Here is a 27,225-nt window from a genome sequence, read left to right as displayed (position 1 = left end):
GTAATCTTGTTATATTTTATTTTAAACATCTTTAAAACAAATTTTTGCTTTAGTTATTTTATTATTACTACATTCATAAAATAAAAATATAAAAATAATATAAAAAATAAAAAGTAAAATAAATATAAAAAATAAAAAGATACCAATATATTATTAAATTAAAATCAATATTCATATTTTCAGTTTTGCATTTTATAATTATTGAAATTATATATTAAAACCTTCGAAAAATACATTAGTTTATTTTAAAAGATTTGTCAAGATTGGAAATGTAAATACTTGAAATGAAACGATTAAAAATTGTTCAATTTATAAATATTATATTCATTCCATAATCTGAATAAGAAGGCTTATTTATCCCATATAAATGACATATTAGAATAATATCTACTCCATAGCAAGGGAGAGAATTTGATCAGACTCTTTCATATTACACATATAGCGTAAAATTCGCCCAGCGTACAAATGTCAATCAAAATGAAAGTATTTATTTTTGAAAATATTAATCGCTCTAATTATTATTCCACTTTTGATTATTTTATCTTTAAAAGATAAAATTGTCAATCTTGATATAATTAGAGAGTAATTTAACATGAATTTTTAAATATTCATCAATAAATGGAACTGAAGATATAATTTTAATTAATGAATACTTCATTTTGAATTGTATGAATTTTCAATAAAGAAAATTGAACAAAATATATCTTTATAAAAAAAACATATGAACAGTTTTCAACCTTATTTTCTTTTTCGAAATAATGAAACGCATTTATGTTAAAATGAAATAAATACTGTACTATAAAAGATTATATTTTATATGTTTTTTTTTATATTTTTTGTTTTACTTTCCAAAAGACTCAACAAATAAAAGCGCAAAATTTAATAAATATCTAAATATCTAATTGCATAGCAATAATTCTGCATATTTTATTTCTAAAATTCAGGAAATTATTATATTTACTCATATCTAATAATGCTTGATAACACGAAATTTTATTAATATAAATTCTTTAATGTATATTTAAAATTAGTATTTAATACAATGAAACACATCAAGTATAAAATCTTCAATTTTCGCTTGTGCTACTTCCATTATCACAATTTATAGCATGTTTATACGTCTATGCAATGGAAAACACTATTACCTATAATAAGATATTCTTTGGGAAATAAATTCTCCTTCACGTCAATGCAATAAATTTTGTAAAACAGATTTTGTTGTCCACAGATATTCTAATTTATACCGAGGAATTTTTAGAACATTTTTTATCTACTGTAATTAAATGAAGAAATAAACGTAGTACAGGATATTACGAATTCTGTTATAAATGGTAGACGATCCAGAATATTAGCTGTTGTTAGTTATTTTAAATGGAATCATCAGTTAAATATGAGCATCATAATCTAGATATCACTTTGCATGAAAACTTTACGACTTAAGCATAAAATTGTGATTGTCGTCCATAATAAGATACGTAATTTTATCATGAATTTTAAAACAAAAATAAATTATAATATTAGAGTAGTAAGAATTATAAAAAATAGGATAAATTGTTTGTTACAGATTAATTTTTTAACCTGATCGAATTTACGATTGGAATAATTAAACATTTATAATATGCGAAATGGCGAAATCTATTAAATATACGTAAGATGAAATGCAGTTAAACTTCACAAATGAGATTATAATAAAATGAGGTTTCGCAAAACGATCGATCTCTCTTTTGCTTATATGCAAAATGACAACTTTCTCATGAAAATTTTTCAAAAAACAAATTTGCAAAAAATTTCTTCTTTTTCTTGTATGCAACTGGAAAAGAAGTATTATTTCGTTTCCGTTCCAATGATATTCGTTCATGGAAGTTTACAATTGTCGAAAGAAAAGATAATACTCTGTAACTCTGTACATATATTTGTTTGCGTTCATATATTTTAAAAGAAACTTCAAACATAGTCAATATATCATATGACTTACTCCAACTTTTTTGAAACAAGTTCAAGTATTTTACTTTCAAATTTTTTCTCTTATTTTATATTTTTTACATTTTTTTTCTCTTTCTAGTAATATTATAGATATTAAACTTTACATGTTTAAATTATTAACAAAAGTAAATCTCTGTCCATTCCAACAAACAATATTATAAACTCGGAAGGCGCCATTGTCGCAAAAATTATTAATCAAATTCATATCTCAAAAATTTTTTTCATTAATATTCAATTAATTTTTATGCATATTCTCAGGAGTAAAATCTTATTTTTTTTTTTTTAAATATAACTGTGTTTTCATTATGATAATTCTATATATATATCAACATGTCATTTAGTTGAAAAAATACAAATTGGTCAAAAATATCGAATACGCATGCGCAAATAGTGTTTTCGCGCCGTGAACATCGTAAAGGCCGGCAGTTAGAATCGAACCTCTGCACGTGTCGGTTATCCTTTTATCATTTTATAATAGAAAAAAAAAGTTTTGGTGTCGAGATGTTTTGTCTGTTTTGTATTTCAATATTTCTATACAACATGAATTATGTATTGTGTAGTTGATGTTGATTCACGGAATAATTTTTAATCGAACGTGCATAATACATATGATCGCTCACGCGTTTGAAGCATGGCTATCATGCAATCCTGTTGCTGTTGGCGGTCTGTAAGAAGAGGTAGCTTTGCTTGTGCTATTTATGTTGGGGTAAGTGCTATCATTATTTTTCTCTATTCGATATATATTTCAATAGTTTTTCCATTAACAAATGTATTTTTTTGTGATATTATATAGATATTTAATGAATATATGATATGTATTATAAAATACCATACAATAAAAGAATAATATTTTGATTTAAAATGTCGGTGTTCTATCGACTGAAAAAGCAATCGAAATATAAATATTTATCGAAAAGAAATAACACGTATACGCGATAAAAATATACATTTTACCAATGTGTCATACACAATATTAAAAAAATATAAACGTATAAATAGGATATATTGACAAACATAGCAGTGTTTTAAAATTTTAATCCTTTTTTTTACTGTAGTAAAATAAAGTATTTCTTTGCAATAGGGACACAACAAATTATTTAATTAATACAATTTATTGCTTTTTGCTATATACAATATTTTATATAACTTATAAAATTAAAAAAATTAGAAAACGAACTTCAAAAATATTTATGAAATTATGAAATGAATTTTTTAAATAAAAGTATCGCGTTAAATGAATAATGTATTTAATTACTTATTTTTGTCCAATGATTTAAACATAAATTCTTTTAATTGATCTAAGTTCTATGCTATTAAACAGATGTATATTTATTTTATTGAAATATAGAATATTATTTTATATTATGAAAATTTACCAAAGAAAAAGTAGTTACTTAGTTCCAAGGAAAGAAACTTAGCTTTCTTTAAAAGAAACTGAATAAAAATAACAAAATTGCGAAATCTTTCTTATTTTACTGTTTGCAAAAAAAAATAGAATATAAATAAAAAATAATCATGAACAATAATTATATATATATATATATAGATTATATAGATTATAAATATAGAAGTCACTAATATAACATTCATTTGATAGTTAGTAATAAAAAATTTATTAAATCTTGTCAAACTTTTGTATTACTTGAATGAAAACATGTAAATATGCAATGATAAAACGAGCAAGATTTTCATTGTGCAGATTTTATGATATTTACTTTTTCTTTTTAATTTTAACTGTTATAAATCATATCACAACAATAAAAAATCTTATAATAAAAAAATTTATGCATCATCGAAATTAATTCATCAGAATTTTATTGCTTAGGCAGGATTGTATACAACTATAAATAAGTGTATTGTCATGAAATGCATTATGTATTTGTAGACATATATCCATGTAGACATATATTCTCGTAAAGAATATTTGTTTTTGTTATTACCTGATCGTTAAATGGCTTATGAATCATCTTTTAACTTTGCAAATATGAAGTTATTTGCATTAATATTCGGATGTTTCCTGAATTTGTTACTTTATAAACAGGATTATTTAAATATCGCGTCTCTTATGATATAAAGCCGATTATTGTATTTGAATACATATATATGAAATCTATTGCTATAATACTTATTTACACAATAATTTGAACAAAGAATATTACGTTTTCGTAATATTTTTATATTCAAATGTATTCAACTATCATTATTTAGGAAAAAGAAATTGTTTTTTACTTCATGAAAATTTAGAAAAAATATAGACGTAATATATTACTTTCATTTATATATTTACTCAAACAATATTTTAATAGTTTTAATATATTTAAAATAATTTTTTGTATATGATAATATTTTTACATATTATAAATAATGAAATATTTAATTCTATTCAAATATTAATGTGAGCAATTCATATAAAAAGTATATTATAAATATACATATTGCTACAAAATAAATTTTTACTTAATTATTTTTCGAATTCAAGTTTTTCGAATAATTTTATAAAATTTACAATTTGAAATGTTTCTTTATAAATGTAATATTTCTTTATAATTCATAGAACAGAGATAGTGAAAATGATTAGAAAATTCTTTCTCTAAAATACGACTAAAAATCGATAACATTCTACATCAATTTAACTCAAACAAAATTTCAGAAATTTCATTCGGTATACGCGGAACGAAACTAGATTCGATAGATTGGTTTTTCAAAAATTTTCTCCAATTCATTCGATTGAGTTTGAGAAATGCATTTTGAATTACTTTTTTAAATCGCGAAAGATTCGATACATATTGCAGAATACAAAAAATTGCAAGAAAAAAGTGACAATGATAATTAAAAGATTATTAAGAAATTAAAGATGTGTTTATGCAATACATCTTTTGAATCTATTGGCGTGAAAATCGCTCTACATTATAAAATCTGTCTTTAATGTTGAATTTCCATTAAAAAAAAAAACTTATGCTTTCGGATTTTTCTATCATTATTCACATAAACAAGACAAGTCGATATATATATATCTTAACTTTTATCATCAAATTCCAGAATTTCAATGATGTCTTTTTTAAATTTCTAATTTTTCATAATATTTCAAGCAGAAAATTTCAATATATCTTCATTCTGTAAGTAACACGAATAAAGCAAGAATTCAACGTTTCAATATAATTAATATAAGTTCGATTGAATATAATTATATATATAAATATAGTTTTCATCGAGAACTCGTTTCACCGTATCGCGTTAAATTAAAGATATCCTATATTGGAAAATTTCTCACACATGTACAGGATAACAGTGAAACGGAATTAGTTACATCGACCTGGTTGAAATAAAATTAACTTCTTGAAATTTTGGTGCCACATGTCGCTTTCGGTTAGTTTTAAAGACCTTCGACATCCGGTTTCCGTTTTCGACGATCCTGTATTTACGATATCGTCTTCCGCGTCGTTTAATTCTTTTACGCTTTTTCGCAAACAAATATATTTATTATTCGACAAGATATATCTATGTTTAAAACGAAACCAATCAATTTGTATTTCGCAATCAATACATTGATCCGAGAATAGCGAGAAATATTCGTCCCAAGATTCGTTTTTTATATGTCATGATGTGAAATATGTGTATGTTTTTTCTCGATATGAAATAACGAAGTTGCTGTATATTTAAATTGAGATTCGGAATTTAAATTCGATTGCAAATTTTTCATTCTTTTCGAAATAATTAAATTCCGAAATAATTAATTCCTCGATCAAATTTCGATAGTACGAATACAGGGTCTTAAGAAAAAACTAAATAATTTTATTAATATCTTTGATATGTTATATTAAATAAAAAATCATATACTATAATCATATATTATAGATTTTGATTCATTTTTTTTTTTATTTATTTCACGAAATAAATTCTATCTATAATTGAAATAGAATAATAGTTTTCTATTTTTTTCATAGTTAGACTAAAAGAGATAATGGCACTTCTTCTTTTCCTTGAAATTTTTGTAATCATTATTACTATATTCTAATAATTTTGTTACTTGGATTTTACTTTTTACTTTTAGAAAAAAAAAAATATAAAAGATTTAACTTTGATGATTTGAATGATCATGACAGATCTATCTAAAAAATACATGAAAAAATCAAAAAAATTTCATTAGGAAGAATTTATTTCGTAAAATAAATTGGAAAAAAATCAAAATTTATATTCTATATGATATTTTATATTCGGAATAATCTACCATTTTACGATTTTAAAATACGATAAAATTTTTCTGAAAAATTTCAATTATATTAAAACTTCTATAAGACTGGATAATAAAATTAAACAAGTAAGAACGAAAAGTTGAAACAATGTTAAAGTTTGAACGGAGAGAGAAATTAGTATAGTTTTATCTAAACGTACGAAAATCTTTGAACGATCGAATTAAACTCGTGCAATTATTATATTTTTTTTATGGATTTCATGGATTTTAAAACCAAATGGAATATATCGACTATAGCTATAGTAATAGAAAATTTAATTTTGACTGGAATTATGGAAGAAGAGCAAAGCAACTGTATCGGCAATTGATGTTTTATAAAGACATATCCAAATCGTTTGAACTGCAGTGGAATATCGGTAGAAAAGCATCTTTGAACCTTTATTACTTGACATTCTTTTCGTTGAAGTTTCGAAGGGGATAAAGGATAGAAAGAAAGAAAAGCGAAGAAATAAGAATTAAAAAAGTTTTGATGAAAGAACCCAATGTTCGTTATTGCATGAAATTAATGATCAAGTTGCAAGATATAATTTATTTCAATTAAAGTCAAACTTTCCTAAATTCCAATTTTGAGTGCATTAAGCAGTGATACCTTTTGTTGATGAAGTTTCCTTTTTGTTGAATAAATTATTTAATCAAAAGTTTTTGCAAAAGTTCGTAATAGAATGATTAAGTTTAACCAAAAAGCTTTTCTTTTAATAAAACATATGAGATTTATTAGAGAGATGTTATTGGAGATATTTCTTCTAGAAAGTTTTCTAACTTTATCCGATAAATACTGGAATGAATGAATGATAGTCAGATATTTTGATCGATTATAATGAAAAATTTTTTCTCAAAGACGCAAATTTATCTAGTTTGTGCATCAATCCCTTCTTATGAAATACAACATTTCAAAAATACAAAATTGAATCGTAAATATATTTCGTAAATTATATTTACTTCGGAATTTTAAATTATTATTCTAGAAAAATAATCATTTTATTGTTCTAAATTTTATCCAATTGGAAATAAAAGAAGTTTACGATTTTAAATATATAATTTTGACCGAGATATTCAAATGAATGATAAAAATATATTTATTATACAAGATACATGGAAAAGATGATTTTATTCATAAATTCCATTGAACCAAATAACATCGAAGGGATTAAAGTATTAAATGATCAGACACGAAGAGATTTCGGAACAAACGAAACAGTTTAATTAAAACATTTATGCAGGAAATTGCACAGTCATTTTAATCCCGTTTGAAAAATCGTGAAATCTAACACTTCGATCGATAAAATTTAATATTATCGAGTTTACAAAATGATCAGAATCACGTTAAATTAAGATCAAATCGTTGAGCTTACGAAATGATTAAAATTGTTTTAATTAAGATTAAATGGGGTTAAAATCGAAAATGAGAAATACGAGACTCAGATATTGCTGATTATATGAGATGATTTCAAAATTTCACATTCCTATTCGAAATTTTCATAATTAATTTAATATACATTAAATTTAATTTTATTTACTTCGTTCTTAATTACGATTTATTCAAAAAATTATTAAAGTCAATTTTCTCAAAATCAATAGATACATCAAACGCGAAAAGAAAAATATTTTACTGTTTCAACTGTTTATTATCGTGTTTACCTTATCTCGTATTTTATAAATTTAGAAATATCTATTCCTCTATGAAACAAATATTTGAAAAGGAAAAGAAAAATGAAGAATGTTAAAAAGAAAATAGAAAAAGGAGAAAATATAAGAAACGAGATATTTCTAAACCAATTATACATCTAGAATTTTATAATCAAGTTATTGCAGGTGTATAAAGAATAAAAGACATGAAAAACTTTTCTGAGAATCATCGTACCTTCGACGTACGATATTATTAAATGAAACGGTGTAAGAGAAGCAATAGAGTAACATATGCCATTACACAAATTTCCTATTGAGTTTCTTTAGCTGACAAGTCATATCTGCTAGAGAAACCAACAATTTATCTCTCGTTCTTTCAAATAGGCTATCATCTCCTTGTGGATCGTTTTTTTTTATATCACCTTCCCTCCCTATTTTCTTTCAAATTGCGGCCATATCTTCTTCTTCGATAGCTTATTGAATTCGATAAAGGCATCGTTTCATGGATATTTCCTTGAATTACATTTTATTTCGCGATACACAGGAATTTCATGATATAACGTTGCTAGTTACGATAATACAACGTTTTGTGCTTCGATTAAAATTCAAAGAGAAAGAATGCTTTTGACGAACTTTCGAAAATTGAATTTCAATCGATATGTGCATCCCTACCAAAAACATGAGAAATGATCTATTTTCGGTGTTACAAAGTTTTTTAAGTTTATCGATCAAAAACTGAGAACGATAGAGATAGACGAGTGGATGGAAATATGAAGATATATTTCACAGTTGAATCAAGATATAAATGACAAAAATATCAAGATAAAATGAAATTTTATACATTTAACTTTAATGATGAAATACTAAATGGTTATTTTTGCAGTTAAAAAGGAAAATAATCTCTTTCTCATCGTATCCAGAAAAAAGATAGAAAATTTTCTTAGATCTTGTTACTTTAATTTTCGTTAATCCACCATAAAATCCAAACTGTTAATTGACGATGATTAATCATTATTTTATATTATTCGTTTATGGATTAAATCTATATTTCAAGCGTACTGAAATAATTTTCCTTCTGTCATTTTTCTGTACCTTTATGTCACAAACTATATCGAGTTTTACATAACGTCAAGAATATTTGTTTTCATTAAACATAGAATTCTACAATAACAATAATATTCGTAATATTTTTATAACTCATTTCTTTTATAATTAAATGTAATTTTATTTATAACTTTTTTTATGAAAAATTATTTATTAAATATTTTATTATATTTTATTATATATATATTACTTTTTATTACTTCAATTTTTTCAAAAACGAATATGTCAAATAAAAAAAATTTATTTTCACGTAGTCATCTTCGATTATCTCTTCATATCTAGTCACGTAACCAATTTCACGAGTACATGACATCTTTTCAAACTTAATTTTCTCGACAAATTTATTCGAAAAAAATTGTCTATATTTTCATTTTATTTTAAATAAGGAATCACTTCTATTCTTCGATTCGTACGCGATTTCCGATAGATATTTAAAGATATTTAAAGTTCACGATCAAGTGCAAGATCAAAAAGAACGAAAGATTATCTTCACGCGTTGTAAATATTCGCAAAGTTAATAACACTTTGAGGTACAAAATTGGTTCAAGGCCGACATGACTATCCGACAAGAGACAATAAATTGGGAGAAGCAATTTCAATAACGTCACGTAGAATCGATCCCTCGTCCAACAAGTATAGAGGCGCAACGCACCCTTGAAGAAGCACGCCTTTTACCACTTACTCATCCTTCTCAATTTCTTCTTATGTACTTATATATCACGTTTCATTATTGACAAATGTTAACAAGTACACAATTAATAAAGTGAATTTTGTAAATTTGTGTATTTTACATAATTTGTCTTCTTCTCGATGAATATCCATAAGTGATCTGGAATACAAAAGTTATAAATGATCAATGGATGAATTTTTTTATTCCATATATTATAGAATATAATGATAGTTTTTCTGATGAACTTTGACCTTAATAAGAAGTCATGTTTGTACTCTTTTTTCTTCGAAAAGATTTAGTTAAACCTTATTAGAATAATAAAATGCTTATAAGCGTGCATTTAGGAAAAGGATCAGTTAAGATTGAGTTGCAAAGTCTAAGTGGATTAACCTAGAAAGAAATAAAGTTAGAATTGTGTTTTATACAGCCAACTTATTATTTTCTTATTAATAAGATAAATTACCGAGATGAATCAAGTAGAATATAGAAAATCTAAAATTTTGAATCTTAAAATAATTATAATTTTAATACTTTATTCTATGTTGAATAGAATTGAGATTAATTTTTTAATGCACTTTAAACTGAGAATTCCAATTCTTATATAATATTCTATTTCCCTGAAAGAAATTTCGATATGAAAAATATAAAGAAAAGTATAAAGAAAAATAAAAGTAGATCGATTGACAAATATCATTATAATCTGATTAAAATAAAATAGGTAAGAGAGATATCGTCAACCTTGAAAAATATTTATGAAAAATAACGAAATTCAATTTTCAAATAATTCTCACAATTAATAATTGATAATTAATTATGAATAAATGAATTAATTTTTATTGAGTTAATTTTTTTCATATTCCACAAAAATTGTAATAAATTTTAATCAAAAGTCAACGTTAATTGATTGAAAGATAGTAAAGCTCAATGCAATATTATATGGAACATAATCCTTTTTATTTTGAAAGATTAATAATTAAAATGAATTAATTTTTAACATGAAAATATCAGTACCTTCCATTCCAGAATTTTCCATTCATGTAAAATGCAACTTTTTTAGAAATTTTAATTTTCTTATATATATTTTAAATTTTCTCACATATAAAATATTAGAATAATCAAAATATTTTTAAGATATATACTTATTTTTGAATGTATACTTGGGAAAAATGCAATAAAAGTTTTTGGAGATATAAAACTTTCGAAGATTATAATTATCTTCTACTCTATTTAGATAATTTTTCAATTGCATCACGTTTCTGAAATTTAATATAAAATATTCTCATAAATATAAATTAATTAAACTGTTTACAATCATTGTAAAAAAATAAGTAAATATATTTACGTGAAAAAATATCAATATAAAACATTTCAAAAAGAAATTACATACGATTTTGCAACTGGATCTGAAAAAATTCAACAATTATTATAATAAAAGAAATAAAAAAAAAAAAAAAAAAAGAATCGAATCAAAAATTCCTAACTAGTATTACTAGTATTAAGTTAAGTACACAATATCTTTCTCATCTTCGATATTCGATTATTTCTGAATCCGATTCCCAAGTTGTTCCAACCAACTCGTACTTTTACTCATAATCAGAATGATTTATGACAAACAGACAACTGTTATTTGTCCTTGTTTCAGATTTACTTTATCGTATTGGCGCTAACCACGGGTAAAGTGCTCCAGGGGGAGAGTCAATATCTGCGGGGGAATCGTTCGTTGCCGGAATCCAGCAGTTTCCTAGAATCGGATACCATATCCCCCAGTGAGTGTTCGGTTGCACCAACAACGATTCACGATTAGATGCAGCGGGAAAGGAATCGTGTAATTCCATTTCTCGTAATATAAGTCGCTAAACCAATCGCGCAATTGCCTGAAATCATACTCGAGTAGTAAATTGAAAAACAACGAGATCTCACGTTCAACATGCTTCTGTTGCTTCAGCGACGGTATGGTTTAACGTGATGCTGTTTATATGCTCGTGCTGCGGTGTAATTTGCAACATCCTGCTTCTCTATGGCCTCTATAAGGTAAGACATTCCAAACACTTTAATATAATGGCTTTCAACCTGTGGATTGACGACCCACGCAAAAGAGATTGTTGTTTACCATGTTCAATTAATTAATTTTAGTATTTTAATATGATTAATAAATTACGAATTTTCAAAGATATTCGATTATTACATCGAACCTATACCACTCGTTTGATTAATCAACATGATTAAACCTTGATCAACCTGATCCAATTTACTTCGATCAAGAAAGTTTTTTAATCAATTCAAAGTATCGAATATATTATTAATAATATCATTGTAATCAATATTTTTTCAGGATTAAGCATATCTATCACGTGATTTATTCACCTAAAATTCGATTAAATTTTATTAAAAGTTAATTTAAACTTTCGATTCTCAAAATAATATAAAGAAAAGATAAATTCTTAATCATTTATTATTTCTATTCTTGTTGTTTATTCGAATCTCTTCCATTGACCAATCTCAAACTACAAACAAATGACAGACGCGATTTCTAGAAGATGTACGTATTTCTAAAAAAAAATATAGGTCATCAGATCGCAAGTCTATTTATAATTTCTGTACTATCTTGAGCAGCATGGACATTTGAATCTTTATATCTTGATAATCAATTGAAATATTGACAAAAAATAACTTCAAATAACTTCAGCATGTTTTTCTTTACTTCTTGAATTGATTTTGATGACAAGATTTTTATTTTTTTCTCACGATTTTCATCAAAAAATAAACTTTAGCTACAGTCCAATATCATATTGATCGATGACCGGCTCTTTTAGGATAATTGCATTTTCGTTACTCTGTAAACATATAAGATTTATGTAATATGAAAAATGAAAAATGGATCGAAATCTAGGTTAAAAAATTTCACCTGGGTAAAGGCAGGTTTTGAAGTTGCAACGAAGGTTTTAAAGTTTTACAGCTTAGGTTCTTTACGACGGATATTGTCTGAGATTTTCCGACACGAGTCGTATCCTTTCGAACGAAAGAGGTTTAAAAATTTCTTATCGGTTTAGATCTTGCTTTAGATTGCTTGTATAGATATTATTTTCACATAAATCAATATGAATTGTAAAGCATTTTTTCACATAATAAGATTCGAAGACGATTATTTAGTTTTAACAGAATGATTCGCATCAATTCTGAAATTAATTTTTAAATTTCATATCTATATATGCAATTAATAACTGAATAAGAAACAATACTTACAATTTTGCTGGAAGATTTTTAATATTGAAAAAAAACTGAAATCAATCAACTTGATAAATGATATGTAACACATTTTAGTTATCGCTTTTTGATTGTAACATTATAGTTTAAATGAAAATGATATTGAAATTTCGTTAAGTTTCTCGAGCTATTAGCGCTAGTAGTAAGTATAAACGTTATAGTTGACAAGTTTTCAGACGTGTATTTTGTATATACATGGAATTCTGTAATATCGAAAATCGATAAATTTTGTTTCGTAACATTTCTTTCTTTGTAAAATTTTACAACGTGAGAGTGAATACATATAAAAATTATTTCGAAATTTTTTTCACCCTTCTTTCCGGTTATAAGTTAAAATTAATACGTATCCCTTAAAATGATACCTTGTCTAATTAAGTTCCTAAACTCTCTGGTTTCATGTTTCTGTAGTACCTTAGTCGCCTAATTCTCTTCTGGGAATGTATTTTGCACCAACATTTAATAGCGAGACATAAACTCTGAATCTTGCGTAACCTTGTTCGTTATAAACCACAGTCTTCATTCCCAAGGTACGTGGTTCTTACGTAAAATAGAAGTTATTAACAAAGTAAAATTAACTTCAACTCTCGGGCAATCCTTCAATCATTGTATCTGTAACATCGAAATATAAAAACATTAATGATACAAATATAAAAAATACGATGAAAAGAAAAAAATCTACTTACCTTTTTGTTTTAAATTCAATCGTAAATGGCGGACCACATATATAATAATTTCTTAAAATAAATTATAAAAGAAGAAAATGAAATCGTTTAAAAGAAAACTTTAAAATGAAATCGTTTAAAAGAAAACTAAAAACAGATTTACATAACTTGCAAAGTTAAAATTGATTAAATAAATATATCAATCAAATAATTTATTTTTATATGATTTTTGTTTCTTTCTTTTTTTTTTTTTTTTCTTTCTTTAAGAAAATCGAAATGTAATCATACCCTAATTTACTAACTTTTGCATCTGTCGCAACTATCTTCATCTATCATTTCAAATGACAGACAAATCCCACCTTTGGGGAAAATCGATACAATTTTTATCATTGTCTACCGGAAACATGGCAACAAGTTTTCTGATACGGAAAAAAGCATCGCGAATTGAAAGACTGAAACGAAATTCTAGCTTACTGGATCGAGAAAGATTTCAATTTTCGAATATACTGCTCTCCTATCCATTTCTATTTCCTATCTGCATTTCATACATATTCGTGTATCTATTTTCATACTCGCGTCAAATTCCAAAAGTAATACAAGTTGAAAAAATATTATTTTAAATTTAAACGCAGAAAAAGATTAAACGATTCGTTATAAAATGATAATAATAACACGTTATCATTTAAAAGATAAAATTTTCGTATTTTTGTTAAACGGAAATACTAAATCTAATTAGAACGTGTTTATAATTGCATTACAAATCATTTGTTATATCGATCCTTGAAATCTGTGAAAGGAATAGGAAAAGGTTGGAAGAGAAATACTTTCTGTCTAGTCAACGAGGGTGTACAGAATTTATGAGCAAGATAAGACAACACCCTTGGGCTGACATCCGGTCAACCGCAAAATTTCTTCCGAAGTTTTGCCCTCTTGATCGAATTGAATCTTCGTTACCTATCTTTTAAAATACGATCTTATGCAAAATCGAATCGATATAAATTTATGAAAAAGATATTTCGATAACGCGCCTCGTGAACTATGATTTAATAAATAGTTCAATAACTAATTGCAGAGAGAAGAAGCTTCACAAGCTTCTCTTTTGTCAAGCTCTTCTTGACCAAAATGATTTTTTAATAATTTATTGTGAAATGTACAACATTCACTTTAATAACTCTAAGAAATTTGAGTTTGCTAAATTTGTAAAATTACATGAAATCAAGATTTTTTTTCAGAGAAGAACAAGATTGACAAAAAGAGAATTACATGAGAATGTTTTCCTTATATTTAGAGTGTTCAAAAACAATTAAACTAAAAAGATAATTCTTTCTAAAAATTTTTACCAATCCTACAAGCGATCTTAGAAATTCCTGGAAGGAATCTATAAGAAAACAGAAAAAAAAAAAGAAATTACTTTCCAAAGGGTTATTTATTTTGTCGCCGCACGATCAAACTTAGAAATCAATTTTCGAGGCAGTACACAGCGATTTACAGAGCAACGATGAAATAGTTCTCTTAAATCCAAAGGGAAACTAACTTTTCGAATTGGATTCTGTCCGATTCGTGATACGTTAATGCAATTAAGTTCTCGTCGAGTTGATCCGGATGTTGCCTCCGGATGTAGCGCATCCATCAGTTAGAATCATACACGTTCAACGATTAAATTGCGTCTTCTTGCTCGAAAGAACGCTCGTCAATCTGAAATAGGAATATCAATTTTCGTCACGGTGTTGATTTATCGACGTTTTTCGCGTGCAATCGACATTGCTATCACTCACTTTGTGAACGACGCCTTTCTTATGTAAAACACAGACGCAACATGATACAAAGCGCATTCGTATTCTTGAGAGAACGATAATAAATAAAAACAGGAAACGTTTTGGTATTCTCTTTTGAGGGAAATATCGTTGTTCTTCTTCGTAATCGATTGAATCACGTTTAATTTCAGTCATTGTAGATTTATCAAATATATGATATTTAATCTTGTGATATTCGTAAATTTAGAGATGAATAAAAAATAAATATATTTTTAAAAAAAAGAATTTTTGGCTCTTTTTTTAAATATATATGAATCTTATGTATACAAATATATTAATTTTACTTTATTTAGTATGAAAATGAGATCTATATAAAAATAAACTTGCATGATCAGTTAAGGATATAAAAATCGAGAATTAATTTTCGACAATGTTAATTTTTGTCAATGTATTTCGAACTCTGATGTTTAAGAATTAAATCTAGTTATCTTGTGCATCTCCACAAGATGTGATTTTTATATCGTCCAATCATTTTCCAATTAGTTTAGCTTCCAGTCGAGATATTAATCGTCTTATCGTCAATTTTCACGCAGAATAAATCCGCCGATTCCTTCTTCTTATCGACTTCCTTGTCCATTAGTCATTTTATGGTAAAACCACGCGTTTATTTCGTGATAGTAATCGATGATGAATAACCATGGCAACCATTTCGCCAAGATCCTCCATATTCAGACCTTCGATTTTACCCTCTTTGCTATTTGTCATCTGGAATCGATCATTTTTAACGCGTTAACCGCCACGATATATTTTCGTATATACACACAAATGAAATATTTTCATTTATTTTATATATAAAAATATCTTACTATTGTAATTCTATTTAAATTTTATAGATTTATTTGTTTAAATTTTGTATTGATTTAATTTTTGATCTATTTTTTAGTCTTTTTTTATTTACTTATTTTCATTTATTTAATTGATACGCACAGAATGAGCGCAAGCAAAACTCTTGGATTTTTTTCATATTCATATCGCTATGTTGATTGCCCCAATTTCCATTTCTTTGTCGCTTTAAGGAAAATAATTCAAATATTTACCTGCAATACAAAAATATATTATTGGAAAGAAAAATCGTATGTTTTGTGACATAAATTGTACGTACCTTTTGTTGCATTACTCTTTATGTAAAATATATTCATATATTCGTGTAATAAAATATATTCCTAAGAGTATACTTTGTATTTATATCGGTGTCTCTCATTTGAATTCGCACAGCATTGTTGTACTTTAATCCATTTTTTGTTAAAAAAGAGATACATTAAACATTCGTAATAATATATATACGTATATATATTATAATATACGTCTATCGTATTCATTTAATTTTATTATTACATTAAATATTGTATATATATGAGTCAGTTTTTATATAAAATATTCATATATTTAAATATGCTAATACATGCTAAAAAACTTTTTCACGTATTTCAATTGAATTTTAAAAACATTTTTCGCGAATAATTACAATCCAAGATAAAAAATGATTTTATTATGAATATAAATACATAATATGTATCACCTTATTGTATTTTATGAATAGCACGTAAACAGAAATGCATAAATAATATATTCTTAGAAATTAGTTGTGTCTTCTTTTTCAGTTCTAGTCATCTATTTCTTCCTCTTCATCGTTGTATCAAATTAATCGATCCAATCTATATATTAGAATATCTCTTTTCGCGTGTATAAAATAACAATTTTCATAAATATAATTTGCAATAATAATAAATTAAAGAACAAAATGAATTTCCATTTTCTGCTAAAAAAAAAAAAAAAGTTAATTAAATCTGTTAAACCAAAGTAAATCTCTTATATGTATATAAAGGTTTAATATTACCTTTGCAGTGCAATACATTCATGCGTCAAAATGTTGATAACATAGAGACCGTGTTTTTAATTAATAAATTAAAAAGAATCGTGATATTTATACTCGCAATTTTTTTATACAAAAATGATATATTCTTTGAGAAGTTTCAATAGAATTAAATTCATAAGTGTGGAAATGATTATGTAGCTCTGCATTATTGCAGTTACTTTTTTTTAACGGAACAATTCGCAATTCCAAGAAAATAAGATATTGTTTCACTTTACAAAAGAGAGAAACTTCCTTTTCTTTCCCCGTAGAGAGCTCGTTTATACCTTTAACCCTCTGACTATAAGTACACTTTACTTCGACAATGTTTCTCGTTTCTTGACGAGGTGCAACGAGTCGGATCAAATTCCGACGAAAAGGGATACGAGGAAAAAAAAGAAAGGAAGATATTTAAAATTAAAAAATATCTATGAAATTATTTTCTTAAAATCTTCTCGGGCTTCTCATTCTTCATTTATTTCTGTTCACTTATGATCGATGTCTTTCAGGATCAACGTGTCTTTCTCGTACCCTGGATTATCGTTGTCATCACGACCTGTTTCGTCGATGTGGCACACTCCTTATATTTGTTTATCGTTGCTGTAAGTATATCTTTTTTCGATTATATGGAAAAAGGATAATTATTAATAATCGTCTCTTTATGTATAAAAAAATATGTAAAAAAGATGTTCGAATATTTGAAGATATATTAAGTCTTGTCATTTTTTATTATACATATATGTATACATATTTTTTTATCATGAAAGAAACAATCTTCTTGGTTATTTAATGAATTAAGAAAAGTACATACCATTATTTGATTTTGATGAAACGAATGGATCTGGAAAATCTTTCGATATTTTTTTTTTTTTTTTTCGTTCATATTTTCACATCTATCACCGTTTTTCGTGAGAACGAACCATATGATTTCTAGTTCGCGTGAGAAAAGCTTGTATGTGTGATAATTGCGACATTGCCTCTGTCTGTGGGAACATCCATCTAAAAAGAATTGATTCTCCGATGCTTCTTTTGCGAAATACGAGAAATGGGAGATATTTCGCGACGATACGATTGGAAATGAAAGCTAAAAATGTAATTTCAAAGGAGATACGATCTCGAATATAAACATCGTCTTTACCCAATCCGATAACGCACCACTTGCGATTCTTCTTAGGTATTTTCAGATTACGAATTCTTCGACCCAGTTTCTAAACATTTGTTTTTTAAATAGCCGTTTTTATGACCCACGGATAATGAGAGTTTCTCTAATGAAACATTGAATATGAAGAGAACGCGCTCTTCATTCCAATAAAAGAAAAAAGAACTTTCCCTTTAACTCGTTGTTGCAAGAAATTTTGAACCAAATTCAAATTCCTCATTAAATTATCATGGAATCTTGATTTTCTATGCATGCTTTTCTTTTTTAACAAACGAATAGTGTCGAAGAAAAATTGTTCCTCGACCATGGTGTAATTTTTTCTCAACGAGCTCGATACTCGAATCGATCGTTCGAAATCGCGGTACGAACGTTTTCGTTAAACTTTCTTCGTTTCTCCTCTCTTCGAACTTTTCCACTCAAGTTAGGAAACTTTTCTCTATTTTTAAAAATCCTGTACCGCCCCACGGCTTACAACTTTTGCACGACGGTTAGAGTTTCGAACGAGAGGAGGCATTTAATGCCATCCTGGGATTACAACGAGTAACAAGTACTCTTTCTCGCACGGCACCTAGTCGCGCAATTACCGCTTGTCAGAGCAAATTTTTTCGTCCTGAAGAATTTCGTGGTACGAAGAAAAAAAAGGGGGGGCAAAAAGGACCATCCAAACTCCTCCCTCTATTATATTCTCCCCCTCCTTTCATTCTCTCGTTTCACGAACACGTTTCGCGCAGCTGTGCCGTTTTTCTCCGTGGTAAAAGGGTTGAAATGTCGTTCAACCGCGTGATTCGAGAGCGTCGAGTGCTTTTCTCCCGCGATTTTCGTGTCTTTGAAACATAAATTTATTGTACATTCGCGCGTCCAACTGCGTTTTAACATCTTTAAATGGATGGCATACTTTGTATCCACGTATATGCGGAATAAGAGAGGAAATAACTTATTCAAAATTCTTGTATTATTATTATTATTATTATTATTATTTAAATTCTTATATTTTTTTCGTGGCACAACGATAATTTCCATCGCTTATCTTGAGCATCACACGTATCCTCGATTTCAAGGTATAACAAATTCGTTGATTGAAACTTTAATTTGATCGCAATCCGATTGATTCAAGCTCCTATTGTATTCAATTCATGGTTATTGACTCGATTTGGACAGGATGATAAACGTGATAGCATTCCTACATACATCAAGCGATGTGATACAATTTAACCAAGAATTGATCTCCATATAGGTTACAAATAGCTATGTAGGAGTTTCAATTAAGGAAACCGTGATGAAATAGAAATCCAATTTTGATGAAACAATATAATCCTTAACAATAATTTTTTCAAAGTGGGACAAGAATTTTTTCGTAAGTTTTTATTCCATTTTAAGAAAGCGAAATAAAGTAGAAAATAGGGGCATCCACTTTTCACTTTTCAATTAAAGTAAAATATTGATTTTAGTTTTCAAAGATAGGGGATGGGATACTCCTATCTCGATTGGCATTTTAATCACTCTTTGACACTTTTAGAGCTCGTCACACCGGACTCAGGAAATGTTACTTTCGTTCAATGAAATTTCAACCCGTTGTAAATTTAATTAAATCAATGAAACTTTTAGAAATATTAATTAGATTAAATATTTTGTAATCGTTCAAATCTCTTTTTGTAATTTACATCTCTTTTGACTTCAGATTCAAACAATTGCATGGATTTAAGCGATTTCTCGAACAATTTTTATTTGATTCTCCTTTTATATTTTCTTTCCTTTAATTATCAAAATAATCTTCAATTTTTCGTGATTATTTTTTTATTAGATAAGAAAAGATTCTGCTTTCGATTTTCATTGAAGTTATCTCGATATCTTTTAACTGATACACAACGAAAATTATATATATATTATATAGATATATATTTTCACAAATTTCTTCAAAATAAAAAGAATATAACGTTTTTATATTTTTTATTATATTGTTATATTGTTAAATTTCATTTCTCATTCTCATTCAATGCATCTATGGAGCAGAGTGATAACGACGATCAATTTATGAAACTCTATATATATATAATATTTATTTTATATATATAATTAATATTTATTTATATTATTTATTAATATTTATAATATTTCCGGACACATATGGTCCATAATGGCCATTTATCTAAATATTATTGTAATAACGAAATGAAATCCTAAAAGCGAACCGTGCAAATCCTTTTTAAACGTTTCAGACATGTGCAATCCCCACTTTGATAGCAAAAGATAAAAGACCTGACATAGGTTCGAGTTTTCCGGATTTGTCCTAGTTTTTAGAACTTTTTAGCGGAATCCGAGATTTTTCAGCAATGATCCGGATTTCTCGATTTTACTTTGAGATTTATCTTTAATAATTGTCACAATCATAAAAAATAATTCTTATTTTTGTACGATTATCATAATCAAGCCTATTAATTTACTTATAATATATAATTCTCTTGTACAAACAAAATAGACATATCGAAATTTAAAAGATTAAAAAAAAAAAAAAATATAGAAATGAATTAAATTCTATTAAAACGACTGTGCAAAAATCGCTGTAAAACTTGGAAAAACTTCAGCTTTCTGATAAAATGACACTTATGTTCCATTTCTTGTGAGAAATGCAAGGTAAAAATCTCAAAATTAAGTAATCCTGATACGTGGAAATATCCAAAGCGGATAATATGCAACGATATGAGAATATAAGAATGTAGACACGTAAATGATAATGCACGTGATGGAGATCGCATGCCAAGTATGTATTTCCATGTACCGAGGGACCAGATGCAAAAGTTCATTCTGGAATAACAGCATCCGCCAGCATTGTACGTCGGGATGCGCAATCTTCATTAAAATCCCTACTGCCTCGAGCTTTTTCTTCATAAACCAACAAAAATAGGGAGAACGAAGAAAAATACTTCCTTCTTTTTTTTCTTCTTCTTCTTTTTCTTTTTCGTTTTTTGCCTCCTAATATACACGTCAAACTATCGTTACGAAGTCAAAAAGTCGAGCATGCATCGCTCATAAAACGTGTTTCGAGAGTACCAATGGCTACTCCGAAAACGGTAACGAGAAACGGTAACATCGATGTAAAAGCACTGTTCTCGTAATTACACGAACTCCAAGATGAACTCTGCCACGTGCAATTCTCCTTCGAGTTAACGGCGCGTATCTTGTTTCTCTCACAATACAGAGAAATAAAATAAAACGAAATCTATGCGCAAAATTTATTTATTCGAAGATTATTAATTGTAATATTTAAGTACGTAGTTTGTTTTGTTCAGACGTGCACGAAATGAAAGAGTTTTTTTTTATTTATTAATAAATTTCGAAGAAATCCTTTATCATCGTTGATTACAATGCGTATTTCGTTCTAAGAAAATTTTTCCTTGCAATCAGTTTTATCAATTATACGATTTTAATATATATATATACAATTAAAATTTATAGATTATTATTTTATTGTCACGTTTACTTATTCGATAAAATTTTTGTTAATAAATAAATGAATTTTTATATTTTTGTACTTATAAATGTATATGTTTGTATTTATAAATAATACAGATTATTATTTATAATCGATATTATGAGTTTGTAATATACAATGTATTTGTATACTACTTAGAGCATTGGAATTTCAACGTTGAAAATTGCATCGCTGAATTCCACAATACAAAATTATTGTTATTCGTTTTATTTTTCACTTGAAAACGAATTTCTTTTTCTTTTTTTGTTCTCTTCTTTCGGGTCAATATATCCAATCCGATTGTAATAAAATTTCCGGCAAACTATCAAACATATCGAAGGGATGTTTTCGATTTCTTTCGCATGGCGATAATCAATTTTCGATTCGTAATATCTGTAATACAATTTTGTCATGAAAAGCATTTAAATTGTTTTTTCTGATTGTTTCGATAAACGATTCGGATCAAAATTGAAATTAGTTTTCCATCGATATATTATATTCAACGATTTCATCGTTTTGAAAATAAAGAAAAATCAAGGATCCTCTTTTTTTTTTTTTTTTTTTTTTACGATGCCAACGGTGTTAGAATTTTATTTTTCTTTTTACATACAAACTAATTGCCCGTTAAAAAGTTAAGAGATGCAAACAACGTAAAATTTAATTTATTCTTTATGAAAGGCTTTTGTGTGTTAACTATTTTTCAACAGTATATCGAATATCATTTTATAACTACGATCGATATAGGTATATACATGCACGTATAAACTTGACACGAATAATAGAGAACATCAATCTTTATTAGTTTCCCGTAATCGAAACTCCCGTAATGATTTCTCGATCGTTCAGTAAAATTTATATTGTCATACAATGCAAATATATTATCGTTTAGAACAATTATAGTTAATAAATAAAATATGGACAGTGATGGATGGAAAAAAAAAAAAAAAGAAGATAAGATATATTTTGGAATGTCGAACATATTTCATATATTCAAAGGATATTCGTCAATTCGAGTGATTTAATTTTATCACGTTTCTGTTTCAGTCCACTTTTGACCCGACAAAAGTGATGCTATATACGTTGAACTTCTTCCTTTTCTGCCTGAACGTAAGTTTTAATTCAGAAAGTAAATTATTTCAAAAGTAAATTTACGAAGAATAATTGATTCGCACGGAATCATTGTTTACCATTACATTATCGCTTTTAATTAATTTCTAACACAATTTTCTACATCGCAAGCTTTTTAAAATATCACGTTGTATCCCATCAGTTTCACCTCAGTTCCATCGACATTCCGTTTTTCCGTTTCTCGCTTCTGATTTTTATTTTTAATTATATTCAAACCTAGGTAGAAAGAATGTGTTACGTTATCAGATGACCAGGCACCGGATTTCCGGCTATATCCCACGTATCCTTTACTTTAGATATATTCCGTGTTGTGCGTGATCTCCCAGTATCAAGAATATGTGGCCGGTCGAGGCACTGCCGCGGACGACTACGAATACAGGGTCAGTATTCTGAGACTCTCTCAACGGAAACAGGAACGAGATAAGGGACGAAAAGTTAAGTGTATTAACTGTATTGTCGAATAGTTAGAGTACAATACACGATGAGAATAATCGTGAAAATTGTAGGACACGCGATAAATTTAAATACATAGGGCATTGTAGGAAGTGAAATTTAACATTCAACGAATTTTAATGATTAAAAGAGAGATATAACTGATTTGGATATAATGGACATAAGAAAATTAGATTGACGAAGTATAATATAAAATTTCACGTGTAGCAGATTCATGCAAATAATAATAATAAAAGAGATGTCAATGTTGTTTTATTACACAAAATCTAGATATGGAATATTTGTATTATTGTATTGTATACTAGTGTGCACCCTTTAAAACGACATTACGCAACAATTGTATGAAATCCAGAAAAATGTTGTTCCTATCACGTTTTATTTAGGTTACGAAGAATCTCTCTGAAACGAATCCAATTGTGTTTTTATCATTCCGGAAATTCTGCTTTTCCAGAAAGAAATTACAGCGAAAAGATCTCGAGAGCATATCGAACAATCGTATTATCCAAATGGAAGCTTTATGTCAATCAGTCCCGAATCTTTGTCTGATATCGCCATTCTTTTCTTCACGCTCTTCTTACAATATCCTCAGAGAATTTTATTATTTCGTTTTATTATTTCGCAGTAAAATCTCATATCTATAGAATATTAATTTGAAGTCTCCGTTTGAATTTGAAGAATAATGATATATCTATATCTAAAATTTAATACGTGTGCTTTCTATATTTTAAATAAAATATATCTTCAAATATGATGCTTCAAATACTACAACAAATACTACACGATTGAAAATACGTTATGTCAACGTGCATAATAACAATCAGTATGTTATTGTTATCGAAAAATCAATATTTTTTTAACTATAAAATTATTCGCCAAATTACAGTAATACGATACAATTATACATATAACGCATATCTAGAATACACTTCGAAGAGAGAATTTGATAGTACCTTCAAACATTGATTAATATAGATTACGTTACTGATGACGTTATAGTGTACAGATCAGGCTCCCATTATTAACTTGTCGGATCAATGTCGACGATATAGATTAAGCATCATTCAAAATAATCGACATGTGGGAAATTTACTTTTGATTTCACTCTTTCGATTCGATCGACAAACGATATTCAGAAAACGTTAACTTTTTAAGAACAATCTCAATGCAAATCATAGGTATAAAAACTCGATTCAAGCACATGTAAAAGAAAATTCATTTGCAATTTTCGTAATGGCGTAGATGAAATTACCTCGAACGATCTTCAATTCCGATTAAAAACTCTTCTCGACGATACCTTTGAATACAGAGAACTCGGTTATTCTACGTTAAAGTTTTAAAGAGAAAGTGAAAAAGTCTTCGTTTGCTCGTTATTTTTTCCCCCCAAAAAAAGACGGTCGCTTCGAAATTCAATTATAAAATGGATCTTATGAAGCGACCTTTAAAGGTTCCAGCAGTGAGATATGCCGTTCAGCCGCCAACTACAACCGCTACGTCTTGCCTGAGTTCTCGTAGGGCGGCAACCAACAACGAAACCAAAGCAACCGCAACGCCAACGCAGAGCCCTACCACGGCTCAGAACACACTCTCCTTGGATAAGAGTCCTGTCACAGGACGATCATCGAGAAAACACGTTCAATTCCCTGACACAACGTCCGATAATCAGAAGGGAAAATCCGGTAAGCGCTCGCTTTCCGCATATTCTAAATCATAATTTAAAACATACGTGTTTCTTGAAGATTTTGTTTTGAATTGTTTTGAATAATAAATAAGAAATTGCAGAAGTTGCGAAGGTAAATTTAATTGGATTTATCGGACAAACGATCTTATATTATATTATTTAAAACGTTATATATCGTGCATTGTTGTTGTTTTAAAAATTAATTTGGTATCTTTTTAAAATAAATCAATTTATCTATAAAGAATATAAAGAAATTTTGCAATTTCTCTTTTTCTTTTTTAAATAATTAACGTAACTTATGATTCCATCTTTCACGCATATATCTTTGATAAAACGAAGTTATCGATGCTTTTTTTATTGTTTTCTTTCGATGGTATAAAGTTAAAATGTTACAAAGTCGTTATTATTGATGCAAAGACGTCAAATTACGTTAATAAGTAAGGAAAATCAGATTGAATGGCGATGCAAATCCGATAGTGATAGAAATAAACTTCAGGGATACAATGGCATGTGGTATGGAATTTTCAATTTATGCAGCATTATCTGGAATTGATCAGACAACTATATCATTAAGTAAATTCGTATTGATACAAATCGATCGAAGAGTAGACTAGTTATTTCGAGCGAATAGGATAAATTCGTGGGGCTATGAAACGTTTGAATTGTTACTTAAATGTATGAACATGTATGTTGACATCAGCAAAACTCGCTTTACCACTTATGGGGACAGAATTCCATTGGAAATGCCTTTGATCTTGAAATTATGTGCCCGCGTGTAACGTGTGCTTTTACGCTTTCCTGTCTGCGTCTCGTGTTACTAGCACTTAACCCTTTCACTCTCACGCTAAACAAATCAACAATTTCGAAACATCGTATTCTCGTTGTGCACGTGTGTCTATGTGTATATATATGTTTCAGAAGTTCCAATCACGGTGTTGGTGCTTAAAATGGAACCAGAGAACGAATACACGACATCATCGTCCTCGTTGAAATTCGAGGAAACTATGACGATCGATCAAGTTCTTCAATCTCAGAAAACCAGCAATAGCCAAGATACCTGAAGTGTCCAGAATCTATCTTTGTAACCGACTGTGAACTCTTAATGGCAAGATTTTCTTATTGCCATTTTATTGCTGGTACTTTCTACTTGCGAATGGTCCAACATCGCCAATGAATAATTTATCTTACGTAAGGGATGTTCTCAAGTTGGTCTGTGTGTGAGATAAGAGAATTAAGACCATCAATGCGTTAGTTCGCTCAAAGCAATTCGTATCACTGATTTAATAGATTTATCAACTTTGCGAGTTTCAAATAATGGTATGTCTGGATTCAATTCTTTAACGGGTTCTTCGTGTTTCTCTTGTTTACGAAATTCGTAATAGGATAAATTCGTACATTTGGATAAATTGATTGGGATTGTCCAAATGATGAGATAATTATCTCGTGAAAAACTGTCGTTCGTCGTGTTTTATGCAAAGAATAATAACGTGAGATTGATGGCTTAATGGCACACGAGAATGAATTGAAATGCTAACATACGTTCTTTGGGTTATCGCGATAGCCATAGAGTGGTCAAAGGCGATCAAATCGAATGTAACGATAAACGTTTACACAACCGTCGATCAATATTGACACCATTCTATTACCGCTATAATGAACATTGATCTTCCAATTGAAGATGGACGCTTCGATAACACGTGAACTATTTCAGGAGAAACAATAGCTTAATTCTCTGTTACTGAAATGAATTTTAGATGAACATGCCCCTATGCTTGCAAAAGAATATAAGAATATATCAAACAGAAAATTGACGTGACTAATGTATGAAGTTGATCAATTGTATTTTTGTATTGTAAATTTTTAGACAAATGTATATTTTCGGGAGAAAAGAGAATATTCTCTTGTTTTATAATGCAATTTTTTAAAAATCATCCATTTCGTCGATTAACGCTTGCCCCTTGGTTTCTATTACAAGTTGTAATATGTCCAAATATTTACAAAAAAAAAAAAAGAAAAGGATATTGAAAAAAATAATTGCGTTTCTTACTCAACATTGATATAAATGTACATATTATTGTAAATTTCATCGTGTTGGTACCTGTTTATATAGA

General features: G+C 27.8%; 1 protein-coding gene across 1 annotated transcript; it reads left to right on the top strand.

The window, feature by feature from the left end:
* Positions 1 to 2,458: 2,458 nt before the first annotated feature.
* Positions 2,459 to 27,141, top strand: LOC122712796. The gene is made up of 8 exons (XM_043932701.1): positions 2,459 to 2,689; positions 11,278 to 11,401; positions 11,581 to 11,666; positions 17,737 to 17,829; positions 22,900 to 22,962; positions 23,280 to 23,417; positions 24,881 to 25,112; positions 26,033 to 27,141. Exons 1-8 carry the CDS (start codon positions 2,615 to 2,617, stop codon positions 26,173 to 26,175), a joined length of 954 nt encoding a protein of 317 aa, XP_043788636.1. The 5' UTR covers positions 2,459 to 2,614; the 3' UTR covers positions 26,176 to 27,141.
* The last annotated feature ends 84 nt before the right edge of the window (positions 27,142 to 27,225 follow it).

This window comes from Apis laboriosa, unplaced genomic scaffold (assembly GCF_014066325.1).
Source record: "Apis laboriosa isolate Shangri-la unplaced genomic scaffold, ASM1406632v1 scaffold218_cov154, whole genome shotgun sequence".
Classification (NCBI taxonomy): Eukaryota; Metazoa; Arthropoda; class Insecta; order Hymenoptera; family Apidae; genus Apis; species Apis laboriosa.
This window is presented reverse-complemented; position numbering and strand designations above follow the sequence as displayed.

Bases quoted from the DNA above. Each gene is read 5' to 3' on its own strand.
- LOC122712796 (XM_043932701.1), top strand. From the start codon at position 2,615: ATGGCTATCATGCAATCCTGTTGCTGTTGGCGGTCTGTAAGAAGAGGT. The intron at 22,963-23,279 runs GTAAGTTTTAAT...CCTTTACTTTAG, and splicing joins TCTTCCTTTTCTGCCTGAAC to ATATATTCCGTGTTGTGCGT. The intron at 23,418-24,880 runs GTTAAGTGTATT...CGACCTTTAAAG, and splicing joins AACGAGATAAGGGACGAAAA to GTTCCAGCAGTGAGATATGC.